General features: G+C 44.2%; 1 protein-coding gene across 1 annotated transcript in view; it reads right to left on the bottom strand.

The window, feature by feature from the left end:
• Positions 1-27343, bottom strand: part of LOC120388848 (butyrophilin-like protein 2) — an 82362-nt gene that overhangs the window by 44238 nt on the left and 10781 nt on the right. Inside the window, exons 6-16 of the mRNA XM_039510940.1 lie at positions 22456-22731; positions 19826-19894; positions 19305-19325; positions 11593-11613; positions 10951-10971; positions 7618-7638; positions 7282-7302; positions 6078-6116; positions 4679-4699; positions 2860-2880; positions 2295-2315 (exon numbers count right to left, since the gene is read on the bottom strand). Coding sequence (XP_039366874.1) covers positions 2295-2315; positions 2860-2880; positions 4679-4699; positions 6078-6116; positions 7282-7302; positions 7618-7638; positions 10951-10971; positions 11593-11613; positions 19305-19325; positions 19826-19894; positions 22456-22731 — 552 coding nt within the window. The remainder of the gene's footprint in view (positions 1-2294; positions 2316-2859; positions 2881-4678; positions 4700-6077; positions 6117-7281; positions 7303-7617; positions 7639-10950; positions 10972-11592; positions 11614-19304; positions 19326-19825; positions 19895-22455; positions 22732-27343) is intronic.

Below are 27343 nucleotides of genomic sequence, written 5' to 3' on the forward strand. Positions count from 1 at the left end.
GGGTACCAGTCATTTTGCACCATCAGTCACCCATGAGGCGGGGGAGGGGGGGGGCGAGGATGCTACCGTAGCGTGCCGCAGCATCGCATCTACCAGCAGCATTCAGTACACATAGGGTGACATTTACAAGAGTCAAGAGACGATTTCTTTCCCTTTTCCTTCTGGGGGTGGGGGGTGGCTGTACATTGACGAGCTATGCCCTGAACCACCGCGGACACTGTTTGACCCTAGAAGCATTTGGAGTTCAGCCAAGAATGCAAATGATTTTCGGACACAGCGGGAACTGTGGGATAGCTTGCGTCCTCATTCCCCCCCTCCCTCCCTCCATGAGCGTCCATTTGATTCTTTGGCTTTCTGTTACGCTTGTCATGCAGCAGCGTGCCGACTCTCTGCTACGCTGTCTGTCTGGAGATTTTTTTAAAATACTTTGGACCAGGCGTAACATTACGGTAATTTTCCTAATTAGATGCAGGAGTCGCAGAGCGAGATCGCCCTGAGGAGGGTCACTGAAGGAGATAGAGAGCGCATGCTGCGTGAAAGCCAGCACAAACCAGGGGCCTATGCAGCCGTGCTCGGGGAGGCAATGCTTCCTGAGTACCTCATGAAAGCCTGGCGTGGAAAGGTGTGCTACCACAGAGCACCCAATAAGGCAGCTCTCCCCAGGAACCTCCTGCGGAGGCTTTTCGATTACCTCCAGGAGAGCTTCGTGGAGATCTCCCAGGAGGATTTCTGTTCTATCCCCATATATAGAGAGACCTCCTTTACATATAGTTCAGATTCCTGTTCCATTAATAATAAAAGTTTACATGTTTAAAGCACTTACCGACTGCTCCTTCCCCTGATTCAGGGTCCAGGTTAACGGCCGGGGAGGGTTGTTAGGGGATCTCCGTGAGGGTGCTGAAGAGATCCTGGCTGTCGGGGAAACCAGCGTTGTAAGCGCTGTCGCCTGCCTCGTCCTCCACAAACCCTTCCTCATCTTCCCCGTCCGCGAACATCGCCGAGGAACTGGCCGTTGACACTGTCCCATCGTCAGAGTCCACGGTCACTGGTGGGGCAGTGGTGGCAGGCTCCGTAGCGTCCATTTGCCGCTTTGATTTTTTGGTAGCCTTGTCTGGGGTCCTTGATTTTCACGCGGCGCTGCGTTGCATCCCGCCTGTATCCTCTGTCTCTCATGGCTTTGGAGACATTCCCGTAGGTCTTTGCATTCCGTTTGTTGGAGCGCAGCTCCAAAAGCACAGACTCCTCGCCCCACACACCGATCAGATCCAAGACTTCCCGGTCAGTCTATGCTGGGTCCCTCTTTCTATTCAGAGATTACATGAACTCCTCTGCTGGAGAGCTCTGCATTGCTGCCGGTGCCACTGAGCTCACCCCGATGTCCAACCACGAAATGAGATTCTAACTGTCCAGACAGGAAAAGGAATTCAAATTTTCCCGGGACTTTTCCTGTGTGGCTGGTCAGAGCATCCAAGCTCGGACTGCTGTCCAGAGCGTCAACAGAGTGGTGCAGTGTGGGATAGCTCCCGGAGCTACTAAGTTCGATTTGCATCCACACCTAGCCTAATTCGACATAGCCATGTCGAATTTAGCGCTACTCCCCTCGTCAGGGAGGAGTACAGAATTCGAACTAAAGAGCCCTCTATGTCGAATTAAATGGCTTCCTGGTGTGGACGGGTGCGCGGTTAATTCGAATTAACGCTGCTAAATTCGAATTAAAGTCCTAGTGTAGACCAGGCCTTAGAGACTTTCATCTTTTCATGTTCTCTGTATGTATATATATCTTCTTACTATATGTTCCATTCTATGCATCTGATGAAGTGGGCTGTAGTCCACAGAAGCTTATGCTCAAATAAATTTGTTAATCTCCAAGGTGCCACAAGTACTCCTGTTCTCTCTGTGGATGGTCCAGGATTCATGGATAGAACCTGCCTTGACTTCAAAGTGTAGGTTTCCAGGCAGCATACTTTATCTCCTCCATGAGCTGGGAAGCCCATCCCCCTTGAGATGATATTCCCCAGGAGAGCTCATATATTTCCCAGCAGATGTGCCAAAAATGGCAACAAACTGTAGCTTCTTCTGACATTCCCAACCCAGCACAAATAACAGCCACTTCCAACAATGCCCCGATGACTAATGAGCAGTGTAACCCAACTACTAGCTGCAATAGACTTCTCTAATCTTCCTCCAGTTCATCACTGCTGCCCTTTGTTCCTTCAACAATAATACAGTCATTTCTAGCCAATATCCTTTCTCCCCTCAAGAGTAGACAGTTGCACAACTCGGTGCTAACTTACCCATTTGTCTCTGAAGCTCATCTGTAAAAGAATGACACACATTTGAGTAATTACATAATTTTTGCCCTTTTCTTCAAGGATCTTTTAAAATTGCTTAATTTGCCCTCTCCTGATAATTAAGAATGAAGTAGGATTTATGGACAGAAGCACTGCGCTGAATTTTTGACTATCAACCTCTAGGTCCTTCTGGACAATTCACTGTTGCTGGACATTCAAATACATGCAGCTCCTAAAAATTCCTTCTCAAATCTGTGGGTCGCTAGAAGGCTGTTGGCAATATTGCACATATGACTAATGAAATAATTTTCCCCCTCTGTAAACATCTGAATACAAATTCAGGAAAAAAATATGTTGGAGTTTTCCAAAATCCTAGGGGCTAATTTACCCAATTTACTGACATGACTATAGATACAGATGGGATGAATTTCGCCATGTCCATGCAGTGGAATGTTTTCAGAGAGAACTGATTTCTAAACAACAAATACACCACATCCACAATTCCAGCATATTCCTCACTTTCTTCCTTTGCTGGAGTAGCAGGCTATATAAATCAATGAAAACTTACTCATTTCTCTCTGTTGTTGGTCTGCAAAAGAATGACAACTATTTGAATAAGAAAATAATTCCCCTCTTCTTCAACAAATTTCTTTTATAGAGGTGGAGGGGGTAGATGTCTATTAGGTGAGAGTTATAAAAAGACAGCAACTTTTTTTCTTTATTTTTTAGAAAGGCCCAATTCATGACTGGGGCTTAAATAGGGTTGCCAACTTTCTAATCGCACAAAACTGAACACCTTAACCCTGCCCCTTCCTGAGGCCCTGCCCCCACTCACTACATTCCCCCTCCCTCTGTGGCTCACTCTCCCCCACCCTCACTCACTTTCACTGTGCTGGGGAAAAGGGTTGGGGTATGGGAGGGGGTGAGGGCTCTAACTGGGGTGCAAGCTCTGGGGTGAGGCCAGAAATGAGGGCTTCAGGGTGTGGGAGGGGTCTCTGGGCTGGGGCAGGAAGTTGGGGTGCAGGAGGGGGTGAGGGCTATGGCTGGGGGTGCGGGCTCTGGGGTGGGATGGAGATGAGGGGTTTGAGGTGCAGTAGGGGATCCAGGATGGGGAGTGGGGCTGAGATATTTGGGGTGTGGGAGGGGGCTGCAGGTTGAGGAAGGGGGCTGTGGTGTGGGAGGGGGTGCAGGCTGTGGGCTGGGGGTATGGGGTCTATGGTAGGGCCAGGGATAAAGGGTTTGGGGTGCAGGAGGGGTCTCCAGGCTGTGGGGCCAAGGGATTCAGAGTGCAGGAGGGGGCTGTGGATTGAGGCAGGGGGTTGGGGTGTGGGAGCTGGTGCGGGATCTGGGGTGAGGCCAGGTCTGAGGGCTTTGGGGTGCAGAAGGGGTCTCTGGATTTGGTGGGTGGCTCAGGGCAGGGGCAGAGGGTTGGGGCTCGGCATTGGGGCACAGGCTTACCTTGGGTGGCTCCCAGTCAGTGGCACAGGAAGTCTAAGGCAGTCTGGTCCCTACCTTTCCTGGCTCCGCCCTGTGCCCCAGAAGCAGCCAGCAGGTCTGGGTGCTAGGTGTGTGTAGGGGATGACAGGAGGCTCTGCACGTTGCTCTCGCCCGCAGGCACTGCCCTCCCCATGGTTCCTGGCCCCTGTGCAGCCCCGCCTAGGAACTGGACCTGCTGGTCGCTTCCAGGGCGTAGTGTGGTGCCAAGATAGACAGGGGCTAGCTTACCTTAGACAGGCAGCACCACCGACTGGACTTCTAATGGCCTGATCGACGGTGCTGACTGGAGCCACCAGGGTCCCTTTTTGACCTGTTCCGGTCGAAAACCGGACACCTGACAACCCTAGGTTTAAATTACTACTAGATTGCACTAGAAGCTCTGCATTTTCAGCAGGGATACTTCTGGCTATGGCTGTGCAGTGGATTGTTCTGTGAGGGAGGGCTGCTCCAGTCAGCAAATATAAAGCAAATGTAAGTCCATCATTAGCTCCATCTCTGCATCAACGGAAGGTGTAGTAGGAAGAGGGCCTGAAACATAAGCCCATGTTTCAGACATAAGCCCAGATATCAGATGCCTGGTATGAGGCCTGAGGCCTGGGCTAAAGTAGTTAAAATCTTGCTGCTATAAAACAAAGTTAAGTTGTGAGCGAGGCAGGCCCTGCTCACAGAATTGATTGAAAAGGTATAGCTTGTGTTATAAAAGACTTGGTCCCAACTACATTGTAAACAAAGTTAATCTGTGTATTAAATTTGGGTTACTGAAAACAAGAAGAAATGTAAAACAAAAAAACCCTCTTTATTATGTTATTATGTTTATTAAGCTGTTTAAGATTGTATCCCACAGATCACAGAAAACAGGTGATATAACACCCTGAACACACCAAACTTACCAATTTGCCCCTGTAGTTGGGCTGTAAAGAAATGACACACATTTGAGTAACAGCAGAGTTTTTGTTCTAGTATGACTTGGCACCTCGGCTGTTAGATGGGAGTTATAAAAAGACTGCAGGAAAAGCGTAATGGTCACAGGATGCTGATGGATAAGGAATTAGCTCCCCCTGCATCCTCTACTAGACCACTGGTTCCCAAACTGGGGGGTGTGAAGAAATTCCAAGGGGGGCACGAGGCTGCCCGGCCCTTGAGCTCCTGGCTGGGGAGGCTAGGCCCCGGCCCCTCTCCTCTTGTCCCCTTCCCCCGCAGCCACGCCGCTGCACAGGTAGCGCAGCTTGCACCTGCCCACTTCCCAGGCTTTCCAATAAGCCAGTCCTGCTGCTCTGAGCTGCCCGGTAAGGTGGAGGGGAATGCGGGGATTGGATAAGGGGCAGGAGGTCCTGGGGGGCCATCAGGGGACAGGGAGCGGTTTGATGGGGCAGAGGTTCTGGGGGGGCAGTCAGGAGACAGGAAACGGGGGGGGATTGGATAGGGTGTGGGGTCCCGGGAGGGGGCCATCAGGGGACAAGGATCGGGGGAATTGGATGATGGTAAAGGAGATGTGGGAGGCGTGAGGGTTTCTCAAAAATTTAAAAGGGGGTGTGATGCTGAAAAGTTTGGGAACCACTGCTCTACTCATACCAGTCACCCATGAATATAACTGTAACAGATATGGCAATTTCCTAAAATATCTTTGGGATATCTTACTGCACTGTTTTCTCTGTAATGTTTTCAGCTTGAAAAGAAATGTGTTTGCATATAAAAAAGCTATGTGGTAACTTGTGCCTGCTGGCAATTCCAGCTGCACATAGCCTTTGAAGAGAAAGCAGAGGACAGATGCAGGCAAGTTTAGGCAGTCTGGCTTGCTGGGGATATCACATTGTGAGCAAGGAACTGTGCAGCCTGGACAAACCCCAGTCAGGAGAGAGAGTGACACAGATCTCTGCCCAAGAGAGGTGATGGCTGATGAGCCCTCAAGAGACCACAGAGGGGTAATACAGGGAGAGTTGCCCTGAACTGTGATAATCATGTCACAGTTTTGAAAATGCAGAGCAAGTGGACAGCCCATTCATTTAGCCTGACTTTCCCACAGTTGCAAAAAAGGAAAATGAAGAGAAAGAGTAGGAAATTTGCAAAAAAAGTGTTTAATAATTATTGCCTGCTAGCTTCCAGGAGGCATATAGACAATACGAGACACTTTATGGCAGTGATGATTTGTATGGTGATCGGACACTCTAGAAATGAAACTGCTGGACATTTTGAGGTAAATGAGACAGAATAGGTAAGTATAAGTAGAAAGTTTAGAAATATAGGCTATACATTGCAAAGCAGAAAAAAAATCAGAATATCACTACTTACAAATCAGTGCAAATTTACCACAATCATTACGGAATTGGACTGCAACAGATTAAATTAGATGATTATTATTTTTGGTTCTTGAACATTTAACAATACATTTAGCTAACTGAATTTTTAACTTTGTGAATAGCACCAATCAACCTTATTCAATGACCCACATAGGGCCAAATATCTTGTGCTATGTATATATTTTACCACCATCTTGCTGCTCCCAGCCTGTCATCACTGATTCTTTCTCATGTCTTCCAGGAAATTGTAAAAATTTTTTTTCACAATATATGATGCTCACTGCATTAATTACCAATCCCACTTGTATTTAATATTTGCTTATCGTATGATCAACGTTTAGCAGATTATGGAAAGATTAGCAGAAATCCACTCTACAGTTTAGAATCCCTCTTGTTTAGAATTAAATAAATCAACATTTGTTTCAACGGGAGTTTTGCAAAAACTGTCACCTAATTCATCCTTGATGTAATCGCACCGACTTCACAACAGGGATGAATTTGGCCACTGCTGTGCAGTAGACTCCACTGAGATGGAGCAGCACTCTAGATAATAATTATATATGACATACAATTCCTTCATGTCATGCTAAAGCTGCAATCAGCAAAGAAGCTGAGGCTAGATCTCCTTAATATAAAGTTGCTGGTGGCAGAGAGCTCTATATAAAGTTCCTGGGGCTTTGGAATACCCTCCTGACCTATGCCTGAAATAGCCTGGATTCCCAAACTTTCAGAGCATGCTTCAGAGCTCACCAATATGTTGAGGTGTTATCAGACAGGAGTGAAAATTTTATCTGATTTTGTGTTTTGAAATAATTGGCAGGGCACTCACAGTTTGCACATGGGCACATTGTTTAGCTGAGATAAAATAAACACATTTTTTACAAATATATTCTTGCTTTTTTAGTGAGAAAAGGTGGGTGAGGCAATATCTTTTATTGGACCAAATTCTGTTGTTGAAAGAGACAAACTCTCAAGCTCACACAGAGCAGTTCTGCAGAGCTCTTACCAGATCTGAAAAAAAAAGAACTTTCTGTAAGCTCCAAAGCTTGTCTCTTTCACCAACAGAAGCTGGTTCAATGAAAGACATTACTTTACCCACCTTGACTCTCTAATATTCTGGGACTAACATAGCTTCAATAACTTTTCCCTATCTTGGTAGCTTGAGTAGAAGCTTACAGAAATAAGTGTAAACTTACCCCTTTCCCTCTGCAGTTGATCTAAAAAGAAAATACACAATTTTCTGTAGTTAAAAAAGGATTTAAATGGGAGAAGGGAGAGAGTTGGGAAAGGGTTTTTTTAGCTGCGATTATAACAACACTGCAAAAAAAACCCCTGGGGCTTATTTTTCCCTGGTGTAACTACACAGACATTACTGATATTACAGCAGAGACAGATTTGGCCACCACTGTGCAGTGGATTGCTCTGTAAGGGAGCAGTGCTTTGGTCAGCAAATATGAGGCACCTGTAATTCCATTATATGCTCCATCCCTTTCTACTTGAGTGGAAACCTACATAAATCAAGTCAAACTTACCCATTTCCATCCGTAGTCGGTCTGAAAAGGAATGACACATGTGAATAATGGAAGCGTTTTTCTCCTGTTCTATAGGCACTTTTTTTTTTTGCTGGGCAGGGAGATGGGTTGGTGGTGCACTCTGTCAGTTTGTGGGGGAGATTATTTTCAGCATATTTATATACTTCTTTCCTATTCTAATTATTGAATTACTGATATCTTTACTATTTTAGTAATGATTAAATTGTTATGAACTACATAATTACATTATCATGAATTACATTATATTATAACCATTGCAATTACCTAAAAGCTGTCTTCACTAATGTCCCAATTTAAAGACATTATGTCTCACTGTAGCTTTCTGAATGAAACTGTCAGCAATCTTATTTACATCTAGTTCCCTGCTATTGTCTTGATGCACATTAGGACAGTTACATTATTGAGTTGTGTCTGTCCCACTGATGACTGGAGATAATTTTTAAGTCTCCTGAAGCTGGAGAATGAGTTCAGGATGATACAGGCACAATGAGAAGGATTCTTATAAATTTTCATTACTCTGGAAGCATAGTTATACTCCATATTCTTTATGAAAATATACTTGTGGTAGGAATACAACATAACTAAGATATGCTTTATGCAAGATAACTCTTGTAAGGTATCATTTGAAAGGCTATAATACACTGAATATGATTATCCTATTTGTATGCATTTATCATTTCTGTATTTGAAATATTCTGTATCTGAAATAGGAATATTGACTATGTATCTATATTTCAACTATGCTATTTGGATGACACCCCCTGCTAACACTTCAGGTACACTAATGAAAAAGCCAGACAGTGCTGATGGCCCAGCAAAAGACAATGGACTTAAAAGAGCGTAGTCTTCCATGAACTTGTGGGTCAGCCTGTGAAGAATGGCCACAGGGGCCCTACAGAGTCATGTGACCATGTCACCTGCTACTGGAACCCATCTTGAAGTCAGTACTTTTCCAGGAGAAGCTGGGGGCGAGGGGTGTCAAACTATGAAACAAAGGACTCCCACCTTATGCGAATCCTATTGAAGGGTGGGAAGTGAGGTAATCCAGGTCATCAGTTCTCCCCTGCTACCCCACCCAAGGTGACTGCTGGAAACAACTAAGACTGAACTGGAGGAAAGAACTGGACCCAGGCTGGAAGGGCATCTAGACTGTGAATAAGATTATTAGAATCACACTTAGAGTGAGAACTTACGTGCAACCAGTTTCTTTAGTGTATTAAGTTTAGTTTGCGTGCTGTGTTTTATTTTATTAGTAATCTGCCCTGTTCTGTCTGCTATCACCTTAACTACTTAAAATACACCTGTTATAGTTAATACATTTATTTCTGGTTTGTGTGATTTCTAACTGGAGGATGGGGGACAAGAAGCTGTACATACCCTGGGATAAAAGGAAAGGCCCTTTCATGGATTGAGAACTGGTTAAAGGACAGGGAACAAAGGGTAGGAATAAATGGTAAATTCTCAGAATGGAGAGGGGTAACTAGTGGTGTTCCCCAAGGGTCAGTCCTAGGACCAATCCTATTCAATTTATTCATAAATGATCTGGAGAAAGGGGTAAACAGTGAGGTGGCAAAGTTTGCAGATGATACTAAACTACTCAAGATAGTTAAGACCAAAGCAGATTGTGAAGAACTTCAAAAAAATCTCACAAAACTAAGTGATTGGGCGACAAAATGGCAAATGAAATTTAATGTGGATAAATGTAAAGTAATGCACATTGGAAAAAATAACCCCAACTATACATACAACATGATGGGGGCTAATTTAGCTACAACGAGTCAGGAAAAAGATCTTGGAGTTATTGTGGATAGTTCTCTGAAGATGTCCACGCAGTGTGCAGAGGCGGTCAAAAAAGCAAACAGGATGTTAGGAATCATTAAAAAGGGGATAGAGAATAAGACTGAGAATATATTATTGCCCTTATATAAATCCATGGTACGCCCACATCTCGAATACTGTGTACAGATGTGGTCTCCTCACCTCAAAAAAGATATTCTAGCACTAGAAAAGGTTCAGAAAAGAGCAACTAAAATGATTAGGGGTTTAGAGAGGGTCCCATATGAGGAAAGATTAAAGAGGCTAGGACTCTTCAGTTTGGAAAAGAGAAGACTAAGGGGGGACATGATAGAGGTATATAAAATCATGACTGATGTTGAGAAAGTGGATAAGGAAAAGTTATTTACTTATTCCCATAATACAAGAACTAGGGGTCACCAAATGAAATTAATAGGCAGCAGGTTTAAAACAAATAAAAGGAAGTTCTTCTTCATGCAGCGCACAGTCAACTTGTGGAACTCCTTACCTGAGGAGGTTGTGAAGGCTAGGACTATAACAATGTTTAAAAGGGGACTGGATAAATTCATGGTGGCTAAGTCCATAAATGGCTATTAGCCAGGGTGGGTAAGAATGGTGTCCCTAGCCTCTGTTCGTCAGAGGATGGAGCTGGATGGCAGGAGAGAGATCACTTGATCATTGCCTGTTAGGTTCACTCCCTCAGGGGCACCTGGCATTGGCCACTGTCGGTAGACAGATACTGGGCTAGATGGACCTTTGGTCTGACCCAGTACGGCCTTTCTTATGTTCTTATGTTACCCTCCTCCATATTGAGGGAACAGACAAATTTCATATAATTTTGGGTTTGTACTCCAATGGGGGTGGACATCTGGCTGTGGCAAGCCCGTTAAGATGAACCTTCCCAGAGTGGATCTCTGTCTCTCTGTGCAGCTGTGTGTGGCCATGCCTGTGTGCTTGGCTAGAAAAGATAGCTCAGTAAGACCAGGTAAAAGGGGCCCAGGCTGGCAGAATAGTCTGACTCAGTGGTGTCCCTGCACACCAGGTGATATCCCAGGGGGTCCAGCAAGTCACATAGGAAATGAGCAATTATATGTATTTCCCTGCTATGAGGGACTTTATACTCTAGCATGAAATACTAGAAGTATTTAGGTAAATGTGACAGATTAGGCAGCTAGATCAATTAGACAGCTCAGTAAAATAGGATAAATCAGCAAAGAGTCCTGTGGCACCTTATAGACTAACAGACGTATTGGAGCATGAGCTTTCGTGGGTGAATACCCACTTCGTCGGATGCATGTAGTGGAAATTTCCAGGGGCAGGTATATATATGCAAGCAAAAAGCAGGCTAGAGATAACGAGGTTAATTCAGTCAGGGAGGATGAGGCCCTCTTCTAGCCGTTGAGGTGTGAAAACCAAGGGAGGAGAAACTGCTACCCCTCTGATACTAAAATAGGATATACATTTCTGAAAGAGGAAAAATATCTGAAATCAACTGCTTAGAAATCATTGCAAACTTACCATAGTCATTGCGGGATTGCTCTGCAACAGATTAAATCAGTTCAAATGTGAACTTTGTTATTGGAAATTTGGTTAACATTACAATTGGCTGATTGAATTGTTAACTTAATGAATGGCACGAATCAGCCTTATTTAATGAGCCACATATGACAGAGTATTTAATCTTTAATACTTGTGTTATGTTATACATATATAACCACGATTTCACTCTCTCACTATCTCATACCATTAAGCAAAATTATCTATTCTTCACAGTGTAGGATCACTGTTTTCATAATATCTTCATCCAGGTTCATGCTGTATTTGAAATCTGGCTCCTATCATATCAAGCACTATGCAAAGGTTAGGTGAAATCCAACCTTCATAGTTATCCTCTTTCTGGGAATTAATGACATTACATTTGTTCCAATAGGAATAACCAAAATATACTGAAAAAAATGCTGCAACCTAATCCTTCCCTGTTCTAACTGTACTGACTTCACTGGAATTATAATAGGGATGAATTTCACCAGTGCAGTACAGTGGACTAAACTGAGAGATAGTTACGCTTTTGTCAATAAACATAAAGTACACACAGTTCCATCAGATGTACCATTTAACACTGGCCTGCTTAGAAGGCTACATAAATCAATGCCAACATACCTCTTTCCCTCTGCACTTGGTCTGCAATGGAAAAACAGAGTCAAATAAATACATATTTTTGCCTTCTTCTGTAAACAAGTGTTCTGTAGGGTGGGCAACTTGTCATAGGTATTGGTTAGGTGTGATCCTGAAGAAGACTGAAATAAAGCCAGTCACTGAGAGCTCATGACCCTGGTACTTCACATTGGCACCCTATACAATCCTGAGTCAAATTCCAGATTAAGGCTCATCTTTAAGGATGTTTTTGTTATGTACACAAGATGACACAGAATACACTTGTCAATCTTACAGCAAGATCTCTCTTGAGGGCTCCCAGATGAGCCATGAAATGGTCAACCACACATGTTGAGCTTGTGAGCAGCAGATGAGGCTCCCAGATGCTGTAAAAAGACCAAGTAGCTGCCTCTGAAACAGGCGAGAAGGCCTCAGATATCACTGGTTCCAGAGCAAATGTAGCTTTCCCTGCCAAAACACAGAGAAAGAAGGGAGGAGGAGAAAAAGATGTGCAAAAAATATTTTTGCAAAAAAAAGAAAGAGTTAGATTAGGTGTTACTTCCTGCTTCTCTGAGGTACTAAGCACCCATACTTCACATTTGGCCAAATCCATAAGTCTTATTCAGATGTAACTCAGGTAAAATTCTCAAAAGCATAGATAGTTCTCGGAAAACATCTGCTCAATGTGCATCAGCAGTCAAAAAAGCTAACAGAATGTTAGGAACTGTTAGGAAAGAGATAGATAATAAGACTGAAAATAACAGGATGACTCTCTTTATATCCATGGTATGCCCACACCTAGGGCCGGCTCTAACTTCTTTGCCGCCCCAAGCAAAAAAAAAAAAAAAGAGCGCTGCCTCACCGTAACACCTCCCTGTGAGTGCCGCACCGCCCAAAGCCCCTGCCCTCCCGAGTGCCTCCGAAGCCCCGCCCAGAGCCGTACCACCCAAACCACCGCCCCCCTGAGTGCCATGCTGCCCAAAGCCCTGCCCCCCCAAGCACTGTGCCGCTCAAGCCTCCGCCCCTGAGCACTGCGCCGTGCCACCCAAACCCCTGCCTCCTGAGCACCACGCTGCCTGAAACCCCTGCCTCCCTGAGCGCTGCGCTGCCCAAAGCCCCCATCCCCCTGAGCATCCCAAAGCTCTGCCTCCCCAAGCGCCGCAAAGCCCCCATTCCCACCGAGCGCCGCCTGGCAGAAACAAAACCAACCAAACAAAAAAAACCCCTCCAGCACTGCCCCGCTGAACCAAAAGAAAAAAAAAAAACCTGAGCGCTGCCCCAAGGTGCCGCCCCAAGCATGTGCTTGGTCGGCCCGTGCCTGGAGCCGGCCCTGCCCACACCTTGAATACTGTGTGCAGTTCTGGTCACCCCATCTAAAAATATATGTTAAAATTGGTAAAATTACAGAGAATGACAACAAAAATGATTAAGGGTATTAAATAACTCCCATATGAGAAGAGATTTAAAAGACTAGGACAGTTCAGCTTGGAAAAGAGATGACAAAGGGGGAATATAACAGAGACCTATGAAATCATGAATGGTGTGGAGAAAGAGAAAAGGCAAATATTTATCCCTTTGCATAACACAAGAATTAGGGGTAAAAGTTAATAGGCAGCAGGTGGTTTAGAACAAACACACAACACACACTCAAACCATGGAACTCATTGCTAGGGGATGACAGCCAAAAGTATAAATAAGTTTTAAAAAATTAGATAAGTTCATAGAGGATAGGTCCATAAATGGGTATTGGCCAACATGGTCAGGGTTGTGCTCTGGGTGTCCTTAAGCCTTTGACTACCAGAAGCTGAGACTGGACAACAAGTAATGCTGATAAATTGCCCTGTTCTGTTCATTCTCTTTGGCACCAGGCATTATCAGAAGACAGGTCTGACCCAGTGTGGCCATTCTTATGTTCTTAATGTTTAAGAAAAAGAGTATTGTGCCAATAAAGACTAAGTAAAACCTGTATTTGGTCCACATCATCCAATGGACTATTCATGTGGATAAACTCAGCTTTCACCAAACTGAGCATTTTCAAAATCTGAGTCTTACAGTGAAAGGGTTTGGGGGTTTTAATTGTTTGTTTTTTAGTTCCTCTTGCAAAGTGGATTATTGAGTGACTCGTGTGGAGAATTGAAATGATAGGAAATACATGTGTGGCAAAGTACCTTCTCAGTCTCCCCAGCCTCTGCTGTTTTTAGCCCTGGGGAGACAGGCTTGGGCAATTGCAGTCCCCCTTAGGACTCAGGGGAAGTCTGTTCCCTGTCTTCCCACCAACCTTATTTAAAGTAAGTCTTTTTCCTGCCTTGTGGGAGAGCGTACTGCCGCTCCTCCTGGGGAGGCTTGCTGCTCCAAACTCCTGGCAGACAGGTTCCTTCTCTCTCTCTGCTTCCCCCCTCCTTCCTCCCAGGAAGGTGTTTAAAAAGGTCTCAGGCAGCCCCAAGTTGAAATCACCTGGTCCTAATTACCTTCAGGTAGCTCCCCCTCAGCTGATTCTAATTTGCTACCTTGGTAACCCTTTCTCAGCTGAACCTGTCTCTCAGTTGATAAGGAGGAGGGCCTTTTAACCCTCTGGGACTGACTCCTACCTCCCTCTTGCAACTGCCTGTCCTGAGTTTATCACACATCCCCCCACCCCCCGCGCAACACTACAGGGTTGGGCTACTTGGGTCGGCAAACAGTGTACCCTTGAAAGGCCATCCGCGTTGCCATGCTTGCTTCCGGACCTATGCTGTACTCTGACGTGGAAGGGTTGTAGTGACAGGAACCACCTTGTCACTCTTGCATTTTTCTCTTTGTTTTGGTGCATCCACTTCAGAGGGGCAAGGTCTGTGACGAGGGTAAACCGCCGTCCGAGTAGGTAATAGCGGAGACTTTCTATGGCCCACTTTACGGCCAGGCATTCCTTTTCTACTACGGCATATTTACATTCCCTGGGCAGGAGTTTCCTACTGAGGAACAGGATTGGGTGTTCTTCTGCTCCAACCCGTTGTGAAAGCACCGCTCCCAACCCAACCTCAGAGGCATCCGTCTGCAAGATAAACTCCTTCTCCCAGTCTGGAGCTACCAACACTGGGTCGGTGCAGAGCGCGGTCCGCAGATCTGCAAAAGCCTCCTCAGCCGCGCTAGACCATCTCACTATGTCCGGGCCACGGGCTTTCGTTAGGTCCGTTAGCGGGCATGCCCTGGTGGCGAAGTGGGGGATGAACTGCCTGTAGTACCCCACCAGCCCCAGGAATGCTCTGACCTGTTTCTTCCGGACAGGTCGGGGCCAATTCTGTATCGCCTCTAACTTGTTGAGTTGGGGCTTCACCACACCTCTCCCCACTATATACCCAAGGTATTTGGCTTCTGCTAGCCCAATTGCGCATTTGGAGGGATTTGCAGTCAGCCCCACCTTCCTCAAGGTGTCCAGGACTGCTTCCACCTTCCCCAAGTGTGTCTCCCAATCTGGACTATGTATAATAACATCATCGAGATAGGCGGCTGCATACCTGCCATGTGGGCGCAACAGTTTGTCCATGAGCCGTTGGAAGGTCGTGGGAGCCCCATGTAAGCCAAAAGGGAGGACAGTGTATTGATACAGTCCCTCTGGTGTTGAAAAGGCCGTCTTCTCTTTGTCGGCCTTGGCCAAGGGGATTTGCCAGTAACCCTTAGTCAGGTCAAGGGTGGACAAAAATCGTGCCTTCCCCAGTCGATCAATTAGCTCATCTATCCGGGGTATAGGATACGCATCAAATTGGGACACCTCATTCAGTTTCCGGAAGTCATTGCAAAACCTCATACTGCCATCCGGTTTAGGTACTAGGACCACGGGGCTTGACCATTGGCTATGAGACTCTTCAGTGACCCCTAACTTCAACATTTTCCTGACCTCTGTCTTGATCTCTTCTCTTTTCGCCTCCGGGATCCGGTAAGGCTTGACATTCACCTTCACTCCAGGCTCTGTGTGGATGTGATGGTGAACCTCCGAAGTCCTGCCTGGCTTTTCTGAGAACACGTCCTGGTTGCGTTCGATCATGTTGATCACCTCCGCTCGTTGGTCAGGGGTCAATTCTGGGGATATTCCCACCTGGCCAGGCAGGTTGCTCTCGGGAGGAGGTGACCCTATAGTGACCACATGAGCTCCTCTGTCTTGCCAAGGTTTCAGCAGGTTCACATGATAGATTTGTTCCAGCTTTCGGCGTCCGGGCTGTCGGACTTTGTAATTAACCTCTCCAATGGCTTCTATTATCTCGTATGGCCCCTGCCATCTGGCCAGGAGCTTGCTCTCCGCTGTGGGTACGAGTACCATCACCCGATCTCCCACCTGGAATTTTCGGATCGTCGCTTGGCGATTGTAGTATGTTTGTTGGGCCCCTTGTGCCCTCTCCATGTGTTCCCGCACTATGGGAGTGACTTGGGCTATCCTGTCTTTCATCTGCAACACATGCTCGATGAGGTTTCTCCCTGGGTTCGGCTGTTACTCCCAACTTTCTTTGGCAATGTCCAGTATGCTGCGGGGGTGGCGACCATATAACAGCTCGAATGGGGAAAACCCAGTTGAAGTCTGAGGCATCTCCCTGATCGCAAACATTAGGTACAGTAGCAGGGTGTCCCAGTCCCTCCCATCCCGGCTCACCACCTTTCGTATCATATTCTTCAATGTCCTATTAAAACGCTCGACGAGGCCATCGGTCTGCGGATGATAGACAGATGTCCTTAGGGTCTGTATGTGGAGCATTGCACATAGATCCTTCATTAATTTAGACATAAAGGGAGTTCCTTGATCCGTCAGGATCTCTTTGGGTATTCCCACTCTAGCAAAAATTTGGATTAATTCTTTAGCTATGGTCTTGGACGTAGTGTTCCGTAGGGGAATGGCCTCGGGGTATCGGGTGGCATAATCTAGCACCACCAGTATGTGCTGATGGCCTTGGGCTGATTTTTCTAATGGCCCTACTAGGTCCATAGCTATACGCTCAAAGGGGACTTCAATAATCGGGAGAGGTACCAACGGTGCCCTTAAGCGTGGTCGGGGCCCATGTAATTGGCATTCTGGACAGGAGGCACAATATTGCCGGACCGCCGCGTATATTCCAGGCCAAAAAAACCTCTGCAGAATCCGATCCAGGGTTTTATCTACCCCTAGATGTCCCCCGAACAGATGGCTGTGGGCTAGCTCCATCATGCCCCTCTGATGTTTCTGTGGTACTAGGAGCTGTTCCACGACTTGCTTTTGGATACGGACTACTCTGTACAGCAGATCCTTCTTGATCATATAATACGGCCCTGGGCCCTTGGCTCTCCCTTCCACAGGGACCCCATTCACCTCAACTACTTCCTTGCGAATGTTCTGGTATACTGGATCATTGGCCTGATCCTGTCCAAAATTCTCTAACGAAGGTCCAATTTGCCCAAACTCAGGGGGTTCTATTTCCCCCTCCCCCTCACGGGAGGTCCCTGGGGAACTGGGCCCGGCTACCGGCTCCCCAACCTCCTGCCTAGTTCCCTTGTCAGTCGGGCGAACTCTCTCTCCTACGAGTATAGGCTTCTGGTTCTGGGTCAAGATTCTCGTTCCCCTCCTCTTATCTGCCCTCCTTTCTCACCGAGTCTTCCTGGTCTTCCCGGGGGCGAGAATAAATCCTGGGCAAATTCTTGGAAGGCTGGGGGGTTGCTAACTATTGAGTCCACCCCATTGCTCTCTGGGGTGTTATCTTCTTCTGACTCCTCTCCAGGAAGTAGACCGCCAAACCCTGGGAAGTCTCGTCCTATGAGGACTGGGTAGGGGAGTTTCGGGACCACCCCCACCCTCACCTTCGTGGGGTTTCCTCGGACCTCTATTTTCACCGGGATGGTCGGGTAGTAATTGACATCCCCATGGACACAGGATATCCCTGTGCGCTTGGCCTGGGATAGCTGATCATACCCGACCAGCTTTCCCGAGACCAGCATGACTGCACTTCCGGAGTCTACTAACGCGGTGGTTTTTATACCATTCATTTTAACTTGCCTAGTATATCTATGAGGGACCATCGCTACCCCTACTAGACTTATCAGGTCACATGGCTTTTCTAGATGTCCCAGATCGCACTGCATGGGCTCCTCTAGGTTTGGGCATTGGGCAGCTATATGCCCTATCTCTCCACATGCATAGCATCGGTACCCTCCTCGGGGCAGCCCCTTAATTTTTGGGCTGGGAGGCCTTACCCCCCGAGTCTTTCTCTCCCAGTCCCCAAGTCCCTCCGAGTACTCTGGCCGCTCTTCGTCCTCCTTCTTCCCTGTCATAGTTCGGCCTGGAGCTACGGCAACTCGGGCCCTTGGTAGATAGACTTGTCTCTTATCCTGGCGCTTCCCTTCCCCAGTGGTCCGAGAGAGTTCCTGTGCTGCTAGGCGTCTCTCTACGAGGGCAACTAGCTCATCATAGGAGGAGGGATCGTTCTGACTGACCCATCCTCGTATGTCGGGCGGTAGCCCTCTCATGTACCTGTCCACAACTATGGTCTCCACGACTTCCTCCGGCCGGCGGGTCTCGGGGCATAGCCACTTCCGGGCCAGATGGATCAGGTCGAACAGCTGGGACCTCGGGGCTTTGTTGGCTGGGTATTTCCACTCATGGAACCTCTGCGCCCTTATAGCTGTCGTCACGCCAGACCTCGCCATGATCTCCGCCTTTCGCTGGGAGTAATCTGAAGCTGCTTCTGTTGTCATATCAAAATATGCTTTCTGTGCCTCCCCACACAGAAAAGGTGCCAGGATACTGGCCCACTGGTCTTGGGGCCAGGCCTCCCGCCGGGCCGTCCTCTCAAACGCAAGGAGATATGCCTCCATGTCGTCATCCATTGTCATCTTCTGTAAGTAGCGGCTTGCGTGCAGGGGCCGAGTCCCATGGGGGCCGTGCGTTAGGGTGGTCAGGGCCTTTAGCTGGTTCACAACCTCATGCAAGGTGGCTCGATCCTGAGCTGCCTGGCTCATCAGGAGTTGATTTGTCTCCTGCTGCATTCGCACCGCCTCCTGCTGGGCAGCCATCTGCACCCTAGTAGCTTCTTGTTGGGCCGCAGTGGCCTGCACCAATGCCTTCACTACATCTTCCTTTTTTTTTTTTTTTGAGGGGGTGCTTTACCCGGCCCCGAGACGGTTTGCCACGAAGTCTCGCTCACATCCCACCCCTGACACCACGTGTGGCAAAGTACCTTCTCAGTCTCCCCAGCCTCTGCTGTTTTTAGCCCTGGGGAGACAGGCTTGGGCAATTGCAGTCCCCCTTAGGACTCAGGGGAAGTCTGTTCCCTGTCTTCCCACCAACCTTATTTAAAGTAAGTCTTTTTCCTGCCTTGTGGGAGAGCGTACTGCCGCTCCTCCTGGGGAGGCTTGCTGCTCCAAACTCCTGGCAGACAGGTTCCTTCTCTCTCTCTGCTTCCCCCCTCCTTCCTCCCAGGAAGGGGTTTAAAAAGGTCTCAGGCAGCCCCAAGTTGAAATCACCTGGTCCTAATTACCTTCAGGTAGCTCCCCCTCAGCTGATTCTAATTTGCTACCTTGGTAACCCTTTCTCAGCTGAACCTGATTGACCTGTAGTTGTCTCTCAGTTGATAAGGAGGAGGGCCTTTTAACCCTCTGGGACTGACTCCTACCTCCCTCTTGCAACTGTCTGTCCTGAGTTTATCACACATGTTTTCAATTAACCAAATAGAAAATGAAAACAAAATCTGAGTGCAACTGCTTAGAAATGAGGCCAAACTCACCAATCACATTCTGGAACTGGCCTGTAAAAGATTAAAATTGATCAATGTACTTAGTTCATGTTAAAATTCGCTAATTGTATTTTAAACATCATGAACATCATAAATTCACCACCTTCAGTGAGGTTCAAGTGGACAAATATTTGGATCCAGTAGTTTTGCTATCAGTAAATTTGACCAGCATTGTGTTCTCTCTGCTGCTTTCGGTCAGCTTCTCCTTGTTTCTTTCAAGGAAAATTAACCTCATTCACTTGCAGTATGACAGTTTTTCCATTGATCCCAAGGCCAAAAGAGGCCATTCTAATAATCTAGTCTGATAACCTGTAGAACACAAGCCAGAGAACTGCCCCAAAATAATTCCCAGAGCAAAGTTTTTAGAAATACATCTAATCTTGATCTAGAAATTGTCAGGGATGGAGACTCCATCACAACCCTTGGTAAATTGTTCCAATGGTTAATCACCATCACTTTTAAAAATGTGCACCTTGTTCAAATTAAACAAAAGAAAAAATAAGTTAACTTACTTTTGCATTTTCCAAAAAAATGTTCGACAGTCACAGCAATAAACAGCAATAAACAGATTAAGGAACCTACTGAAAGATAGAACGTTACTATCACTACAATGTAGCCTCAAACATGGGAGGTATTTCTAGGTGTTACAGTTTGGACCTAAACAATGATGTTTTTTTCTCATTCTCTCAAGTATGGTTGTCTTTGTACCTTGATAGAGAATGAGAAAGAATATATTTCATATGAAATAATAGGGGCCTGCCTTCAGTGTCTCAGGGAATTATAACAAAATCCAAAATACATGTACTTACTTTTCTGTTGCTAATTGTGCTATCACACTACACTGTGAACATTTACATTACGCTTATAAATGAGCTAAATAGCCAGTCCCAGAATGTTTTTTTTCCCTTCACACAGAACTGCATTCTTAATCTTATCTTAACCTCCAATTCACTTCATAGCAAACTGGCTCTCATCTAGAATATTTATCATTCTTCTGGTTTTGTGTGAGACCTGACTCTTATGATGCAGAGTGTCTTTTCCAAATGTCTGTTGCCGTGTAGCTAGTTTTTAGGTTCAGAAGGATTAATTTTTTATTGATAAATGTCAATAAACTTCAGTTTCACCATCCACAAACAAACGGAGGGAAAACATTTCTACCAATAATAAAAATGTAGAAATAAGCAAAGTAAGAAAAATGTTGCTTGAGAATGTATTAGAGTCTGAATTAAGGATATCTCACTTTGTATATTTTGACATACAATGTTCACAATTTGTATTTGAATGGTTATAAAGTTTTCTCTTTTTGAATTTCAATATCTACTGTCATTAAATAATTATTGTCTGACACCTCCTGTTGTCTGAACCCACCATAACTTTCCCTAACTGTAAAAATTTAAATTGGTAAACATCTAAAACCCCCTTAAAACCCATAATTTTTCATAACTATGAACATTTAAATGATCAAAATAAAAAATGATTAAAAATAAGCATTGATATTATACATTAAAATTATAAAACAATAGAAATCAAATTCTACCAAGCCTATTTAACTCTGGTATTATGATGGGCTATCACTAAAGATGAGTGAATTGTGAAGAATATTTGACATATATTTGTTCAAATTTGAAGACTAATTTGGATTTGGCTAGGGTCTCAACCCTGGTGAGGGGGTGTAGGCACCACCAAATAAATTCATACAGGAAGAAAATAAAGAAGTTACACCCTGCTGAGCTGGAGGCAGGATCCAAATGAATCCAGGCATGTCCATCAAAACCTGTAAGGAGACTGGCACTAAAGGAGGTAACCGGGTAGATAGAGGGTGTTATAGAAGATACTACCTCACCCACCTTGTCTCATGAATAGTCTTGTCATGTAACATAAACAATACCACCTGAGTTATTTAGCCAACATACCATTGAAGTTGAAGCTCATATATAAAATATTCACAAATGCATTTGTGAACATTCTGAATTCCCAATTTTGTTAAAAAAATCAGCAGTTTTTTCCTGAAAAAAATTAGGTTTGGAGTGTCTAATAAAACATCAAAAAAGTTAGAGGGAAGCAAACACTTTCCACACAAAAATTATTTTAGTGAAAACCCCAATTTTCTACCAAAAATAGTTTTGATGGAATTTTTTTCCCCAGCCTTAGTACAATATGAGTGATTTGCAGCATTTGACCAAAATATTCAAAGTTGGGACCTAAAGAGAGACTCCAAAATAAAAGCAGATATTCTTGAGTGCTTTGCACACACTGCTCCCGTACACTTCAATGGAATATGCATGGGCTCAACAACTCTAAAAATGAGGTCACTTATCTGGGTACATAAATATGGCTGAAATTCATCCTCAAAAGTTTAAGTGATTGGCGTTTATGATGAGTTCTAGGTTTTGAGGGCAGTGTGTGTGAGAGTGTAAGTGTTTTTGAGAGAGAGAAATACACTGGTGATGGCAAGAGTGGTTGTAGCCGCTCTCTGATCCAACTGTACACATATACATACTATTCCAGTAGCTACTTTCCTAGACCATTGACAAAACTGTTGGCAGGTAGCTACCCCTCCTTGGTGTGCAGGTGCTGCAGAAGCCCCACTAAGCAATCTCTGATCCTGAGTGACCTCAGAACAGAGGAAAGGCCAAATTCTATCCTGACTGGCACAAGCTGCAACACTTTCAATGAGATTGAACAAATCCCTCTAGAAGTAGAAATGCCTCACCCATCATAGAAATGCAGTCCCATTTAAGAGGAGTGCAGAACCAGTTCTACATCAGAAGCACTGCATGCTGTGATGTGATCATCCTGCAAGCCCCTCATCTGTTAGACTCCCATAGATTTCAAGAGTGTCCATTTGCCTCTTTAATCTGTTCTCAGCCACAATCAAAACTAACACTGCAAGATGATACGATGGGAGATGAGGGCACTGAGCAGGCCACAGACATGTGCTCAGCATCTTGAAGAACAGAGTCCTAACTTGTTACGGATTAATTATTTGGGGATAGATATGAGTTAAGATTCAGAATGTAAAGATTTGTGTTTGTTAGTAGGCAGGATGATGCCCCATAGACCAAATAAAAAAGGCAGTAACACTTGCTCAGAAGAGGGCAAGTTTCCTGGAATAATAATAATGACATACAAAGTTACATACCAAAGTGTTGAGCAGTTGATTGTTGAATCATCTCTGATTCTATGTTGATGATAGCACAGGCAACCTCGGGAGTACCACATGAAACTGCAATGGCGCTTGCTACTGTGAAAAGATTCTGCTCGTCCTGCACTTCCGTTGTCTCAGCCAATGAGTTTATGCTTTGTCCTTTGTGATTTCTCCAGAAGATCATGGGCTTTGGATACCACCCTTTCCATTTACATTCATATTGGCAAACTTTCTGGTGATGCATTTGTAAAGAAGTTTCATTCCCTATTCCTGTAAAAAAGGCAGCATTATCACAATGGATGCATGTCTGACAATGCAGAGAGATACTCAGAGAAGGTACAGTGTGAAAAGATCTCAGGGGCATCTAGACATTTGTTAACTGTTTCATCTCAAAGTAAAAAGTGTATGTTTTGGTTAATATGATTTAAGATAAATCCCAGTGGAAACAATGGGAAATAATTTTCCTGTTTCCAGAAGCAAATCTGCTTTGCTCTGCCTGAACAAAGATGAAAGTTCAAGTATTGCTCTCATTTATACCTATACAAGCTCAGTGAAGCTAATAGTTCTGCATGGGATTAATGGAGGGCAGAATTTGCCCCGAATATTTACACTGAGCAGAATCTGCTCCACAATGAGAAAGACTGAGCTCCAGCCAAATCCCCAATCACTGCACTTTTACATAGTGTCTCTCACCCAATAACTCATCACACTTTACAAACTTTAAAAGAAAAAAATAAACCAAAAATAAGCCTTAGTGTAAAAAGATGGACACATATCGCTGTTCTCTGTCATTAATAGATGGCTGCCATACTAACCCTGGCATAGTTCAGCAAAAGGGCACACGGAGGACTCATTTTGTGTAGGAAGAAAGGAGTGCAATTGCCACCTGCTGCTCATAGATAAATAGGTTATATTGATAAGATGGCAGGAAAAGAAAGAAAATATGTGGAATTGCCACAGGACTCTATTTACAGTAAAATGATTGTAACCTGTTGTACGTCAATACATTACACTAGGGTTACAGAATCCTCTATCTGTTCCAACCCTCTTCTGGATCCCACTCCTTCCTGACTCCTATTGAACCAGTGTACCTTGTATATCTCTTTATTATAAACTTTTAACTTCACACTATAAGAGAAAATAATAATTCCTTTATAACTCATTTGCTACTCTCAGCCTTTGGTTTTGTGTATTTGCTTTTATATCTCTTCAATAACATCTAAACACATCAACATGTAGATAAGTGAGTTCAAGTTTCCAAATGAGCAATTCAGAAAACAAACTACACAAATGGAGAAAAATGTGAAACAGCTAGATTAAAGTAGAGAAGGGATGGACAGAGAGTGGTCCAGAAGGAAGTGGCAGCAGAGGTGGATGGCACAGGGACTCCTTCTTTGCTGCTTGTGCTTCCACCTGCATTGATCTGCCTGTCTAGACATGTCATCTGCTTCCTTGGTTGAAACTGAGGAAAAAATGTTGTTCTTCTCAGAGCTAGTGTACACAAACCCAGGGATTTCAGCAGTGCCCTTGAGTCTTTTAGTGTTGGCAGTGCTTTACCTGTCTTCAAAGAAAATACATTACAATCCATGACGAGGAGCTCTTCAGTGGTCTGTTGTATTTCCCCAATGACTGAAGCCAGGATGAGCAAAAGATGGTATCTCCCATTACCATGACTTTGGCAGCTGACTTGGCCACATCCAGAGAAGCCAGCAATGCAGACCTTGCAACCAGTTGACCTTCCAGCAGGAGGGACCAGCAATTAAAACTACCCTTTAGGCTGTGATGTGCGAAAGCAAAAGTGTCTGGGCTCTAAACTGTTATGCTCTGAACAACTGAAACACCTCTGTGCAGTATTCCCTGTTTATAGCAAAGCTGCCCTTCTGCTTTTGCCCAGAGACCTGGGCTGTTCCAAGCCAGAGTAACTGAGGGTTCAAATTGAATGTGGTGATATAATGATTTCTTATCATTTTCTTAGATGACCATTTTATATCACCTCATGGAAGGCAGCTCCAGAAAATTTCATGCTGACAACTGAAACCTAAACTGCTAAGGAGAAAACAATTCTCACTAGAGATTGACCCTGCAAGAAGATGCTGGACTTGCAGAAGGCATTCAGCATCCTGAAGGACAAAGTCTGAACTGACCAGGGTTTGAGGATAGAGAGAGAGATGATTTCAGTAGACAGCTCAGAATATAAGCCTCCATGGTTATTGGTAGGCATGATAATGCAACACATAAGGGCCAAATAGAATAAGAACCCTATTGTATACCTGGAACAGCCTGTAAACACTAGCAATAAGAACTAATAAAGTGAAAAAAATAGCTTGGTATAAAAAAGTTACATACCAAACTGGTGGGTGCTTGATTCTGGACTGATCTTTAATTCTGTGTTGATGATGGTGCAGGTAACCTCAGAGGTCACATATGGCACAGTAATGGAGCTCTCTGCTGTGAAAAGTTTCTGCTCATCCTCCCTTAGGGTTGTCTTAGCCTTTGAGGTTATGTTTTCCCCTTTGGGATTTCTCCAAAGGACTTTAGGTTTTGGATACCATCCTCCTGTTTTACATCTATACCTACATACATTCTCCTTCTGATCCATTTGCAGAGATGGTTTATCCCCATCCCTGTAAGAAAGGCTTCCTTATCACAATGAAAACATCTTCAAGTTCAGAGAGATGAAAAAGAAAATGTTCAGGAAGGACACGTTGCTAAAAGATCTCAGAAACATGGCATCTGAATATTTGTCCACTGCTTCAGCCCAAATCAGTTTCCTTTTTATATCAAAAAAAGTGTGTGTGTGTACTGGTGGATTATTTTAATAGTGATTTAACATAAACACATTGGGGAAAATATTTTGAACACAGAAGTTGCTCTCATTTACTATTGTATGACCTTTCTGAAATCTGTAGTGCTACAGGAGTTTAACTAAGGGTGGAATTTGCCAATACAAGTTTTCACTAAGATGAATGTACTCCACCAAGAGAAAATCTTAGTTCCCATCAGTGTCCAAATAATATCACATTGTCAATAAGTATTATTGATACCACATATGAATATTCATTAAGCACACAATTTCAATATAACATTATACTGTATGCACATTTCTAGTAGTTAAATGGCCAGAATTGACATATGTCTTTTTTATAATCCTGTTCATTAATGCTAAATATCCCATAATACTTGAAAGCTGACTTCAGTTTTGGCATTAGAAAATAAGAAACTTGTCAAAGGCAAAACACATTAATGTTTTGCCCATATACAAGCAGGAGACTGGTACCTGGAATGGCTGTATCCAAAACAAAGATAAGGAAGATACAAAACAGCTAGCTAAAGAACTGGGATGAACTGAGGGGCTGGATTTTAGTGGTGTGTAAAGAGTTTTTTAACTTGTAAAATCATCTTATAAGTACTCCAGGCTTAAATGTGTAACTTTGGAAACACGTGTAAGGCAAATTTAACAATAATGCATGAGACAGCACCCCAAAACAGGTACCACATTGAACCTTTCTTCCTGTGCCACACTATCAATGACTTTCAGCAATTAACCTGACTGACATTGGTTATTTTGTCTTTTCAATATATTTCATACCAAACTAAAGTGAGGTTTAGCAATAGACTATACAATTTACCAACACTTCCCTTCCTAGATATAGTCACTTCATAATCTTTTATTGACAGTAACAGAAAAATAGCTGGTTACTGGTAGTAGAAATTTCCTCATACAAGGATGGCATGGGTCAACCATTGCTCTAGTGCTTGCTCCATAGGTAAAAAGTATTTTTTTAAAAATCTTAAAACCGATCAGAATTCTATAGAAAGGAAGGATAGGTTTATGGTTAAGGCTTTCATTGGACTAGGCGGCAGATGATCTGGGCTCCATTCTTGTTTCTACCACAGACTTCCAGTGAGACCTAGGGCAAGTTACTTACCTCTCAGTTCTTTAGTTCTCCTTCTATAAAATGTGATTTATAACACTTCCTTTCTTCCACCCATTGTCTTTGTCTATTTGATTATAAACTTTTTGGGTCAGGGACTGTTTCTTAGCCTATCTGTCTTGCACAAATAGTAATAAATAATAATAATATAGACTCTTTGGGTAAAATTTTCCAAAGCACCTCAGTCCCACTTTCAAAGGTGATTTATATACTTCTGAGCCTAAAGGCAGGTCTGCACCACTGTAGCATTTAAATGAAGACACCCCTACATCTAATTGGCATAGTTAATACATCTCCACAAGAGGCAGTGGCTATATCAGTGGGAGAAGCTCTTCCATCAACACAGCACAGTGTACACTGGGGGTTAGATCAGTATAACTACATTGCCCAGGGTGTGGGTTTTTCATACCCCTGAGTGACATAGTTATACTGACATAGATCTATAGTGTAGACCCAGCCAAAGTCTCCTGGAAAATTAATGGGATTTAGTCTCCAAAGTATCTGAGGGCTTGTCTGCAAAATTAATCTGAATCAACATTTAAAATGGATTAGTTAAACCACAGTAAACCCGGGTGGACATTCTTATTCAGAATTAAAGTGTCCTTAATTTGATTTAGTTTAGTTCACAAATCGAATTTAGGCAACTTTAATTCTGAATAGAGATGTCCACACAGGGGTTAATTAAATTTAACTAATCCACTTTACATTCAAATTTTAGTTAATTGGGATTAATTTTCCAGAGTGCCTCTGTGTAGACAACAACTAAGTAACTTTTGAAAATGGGACTCAAGATCCTAAATCTTTTTTCCACTTTTGAAAATGTTATCCTCATGGAATAAAATGTATTTTTTCAACCTGAGTGTGGAAAGAAAAAGATCTGTTCTCTATTGTAAACAAATTGTTGCCATAATAACTCTCATAATAACTCCTTGAGGTCCCTTCCAGCC

The sequence above is a fragment of the Mauremys reevesii genome, linkage group 22 (genome assembly GCF_016161935.1).
Source record: "Mauremys reevesii isolate NIE-2019 linkage group 22, ASM1616193v1, whole genome shotgun sequence".
NCBI lineage: Eukaryota > Metazoa > Chordata > Testudines > Geoemydidae > Mauremys > Mauremys reevesii.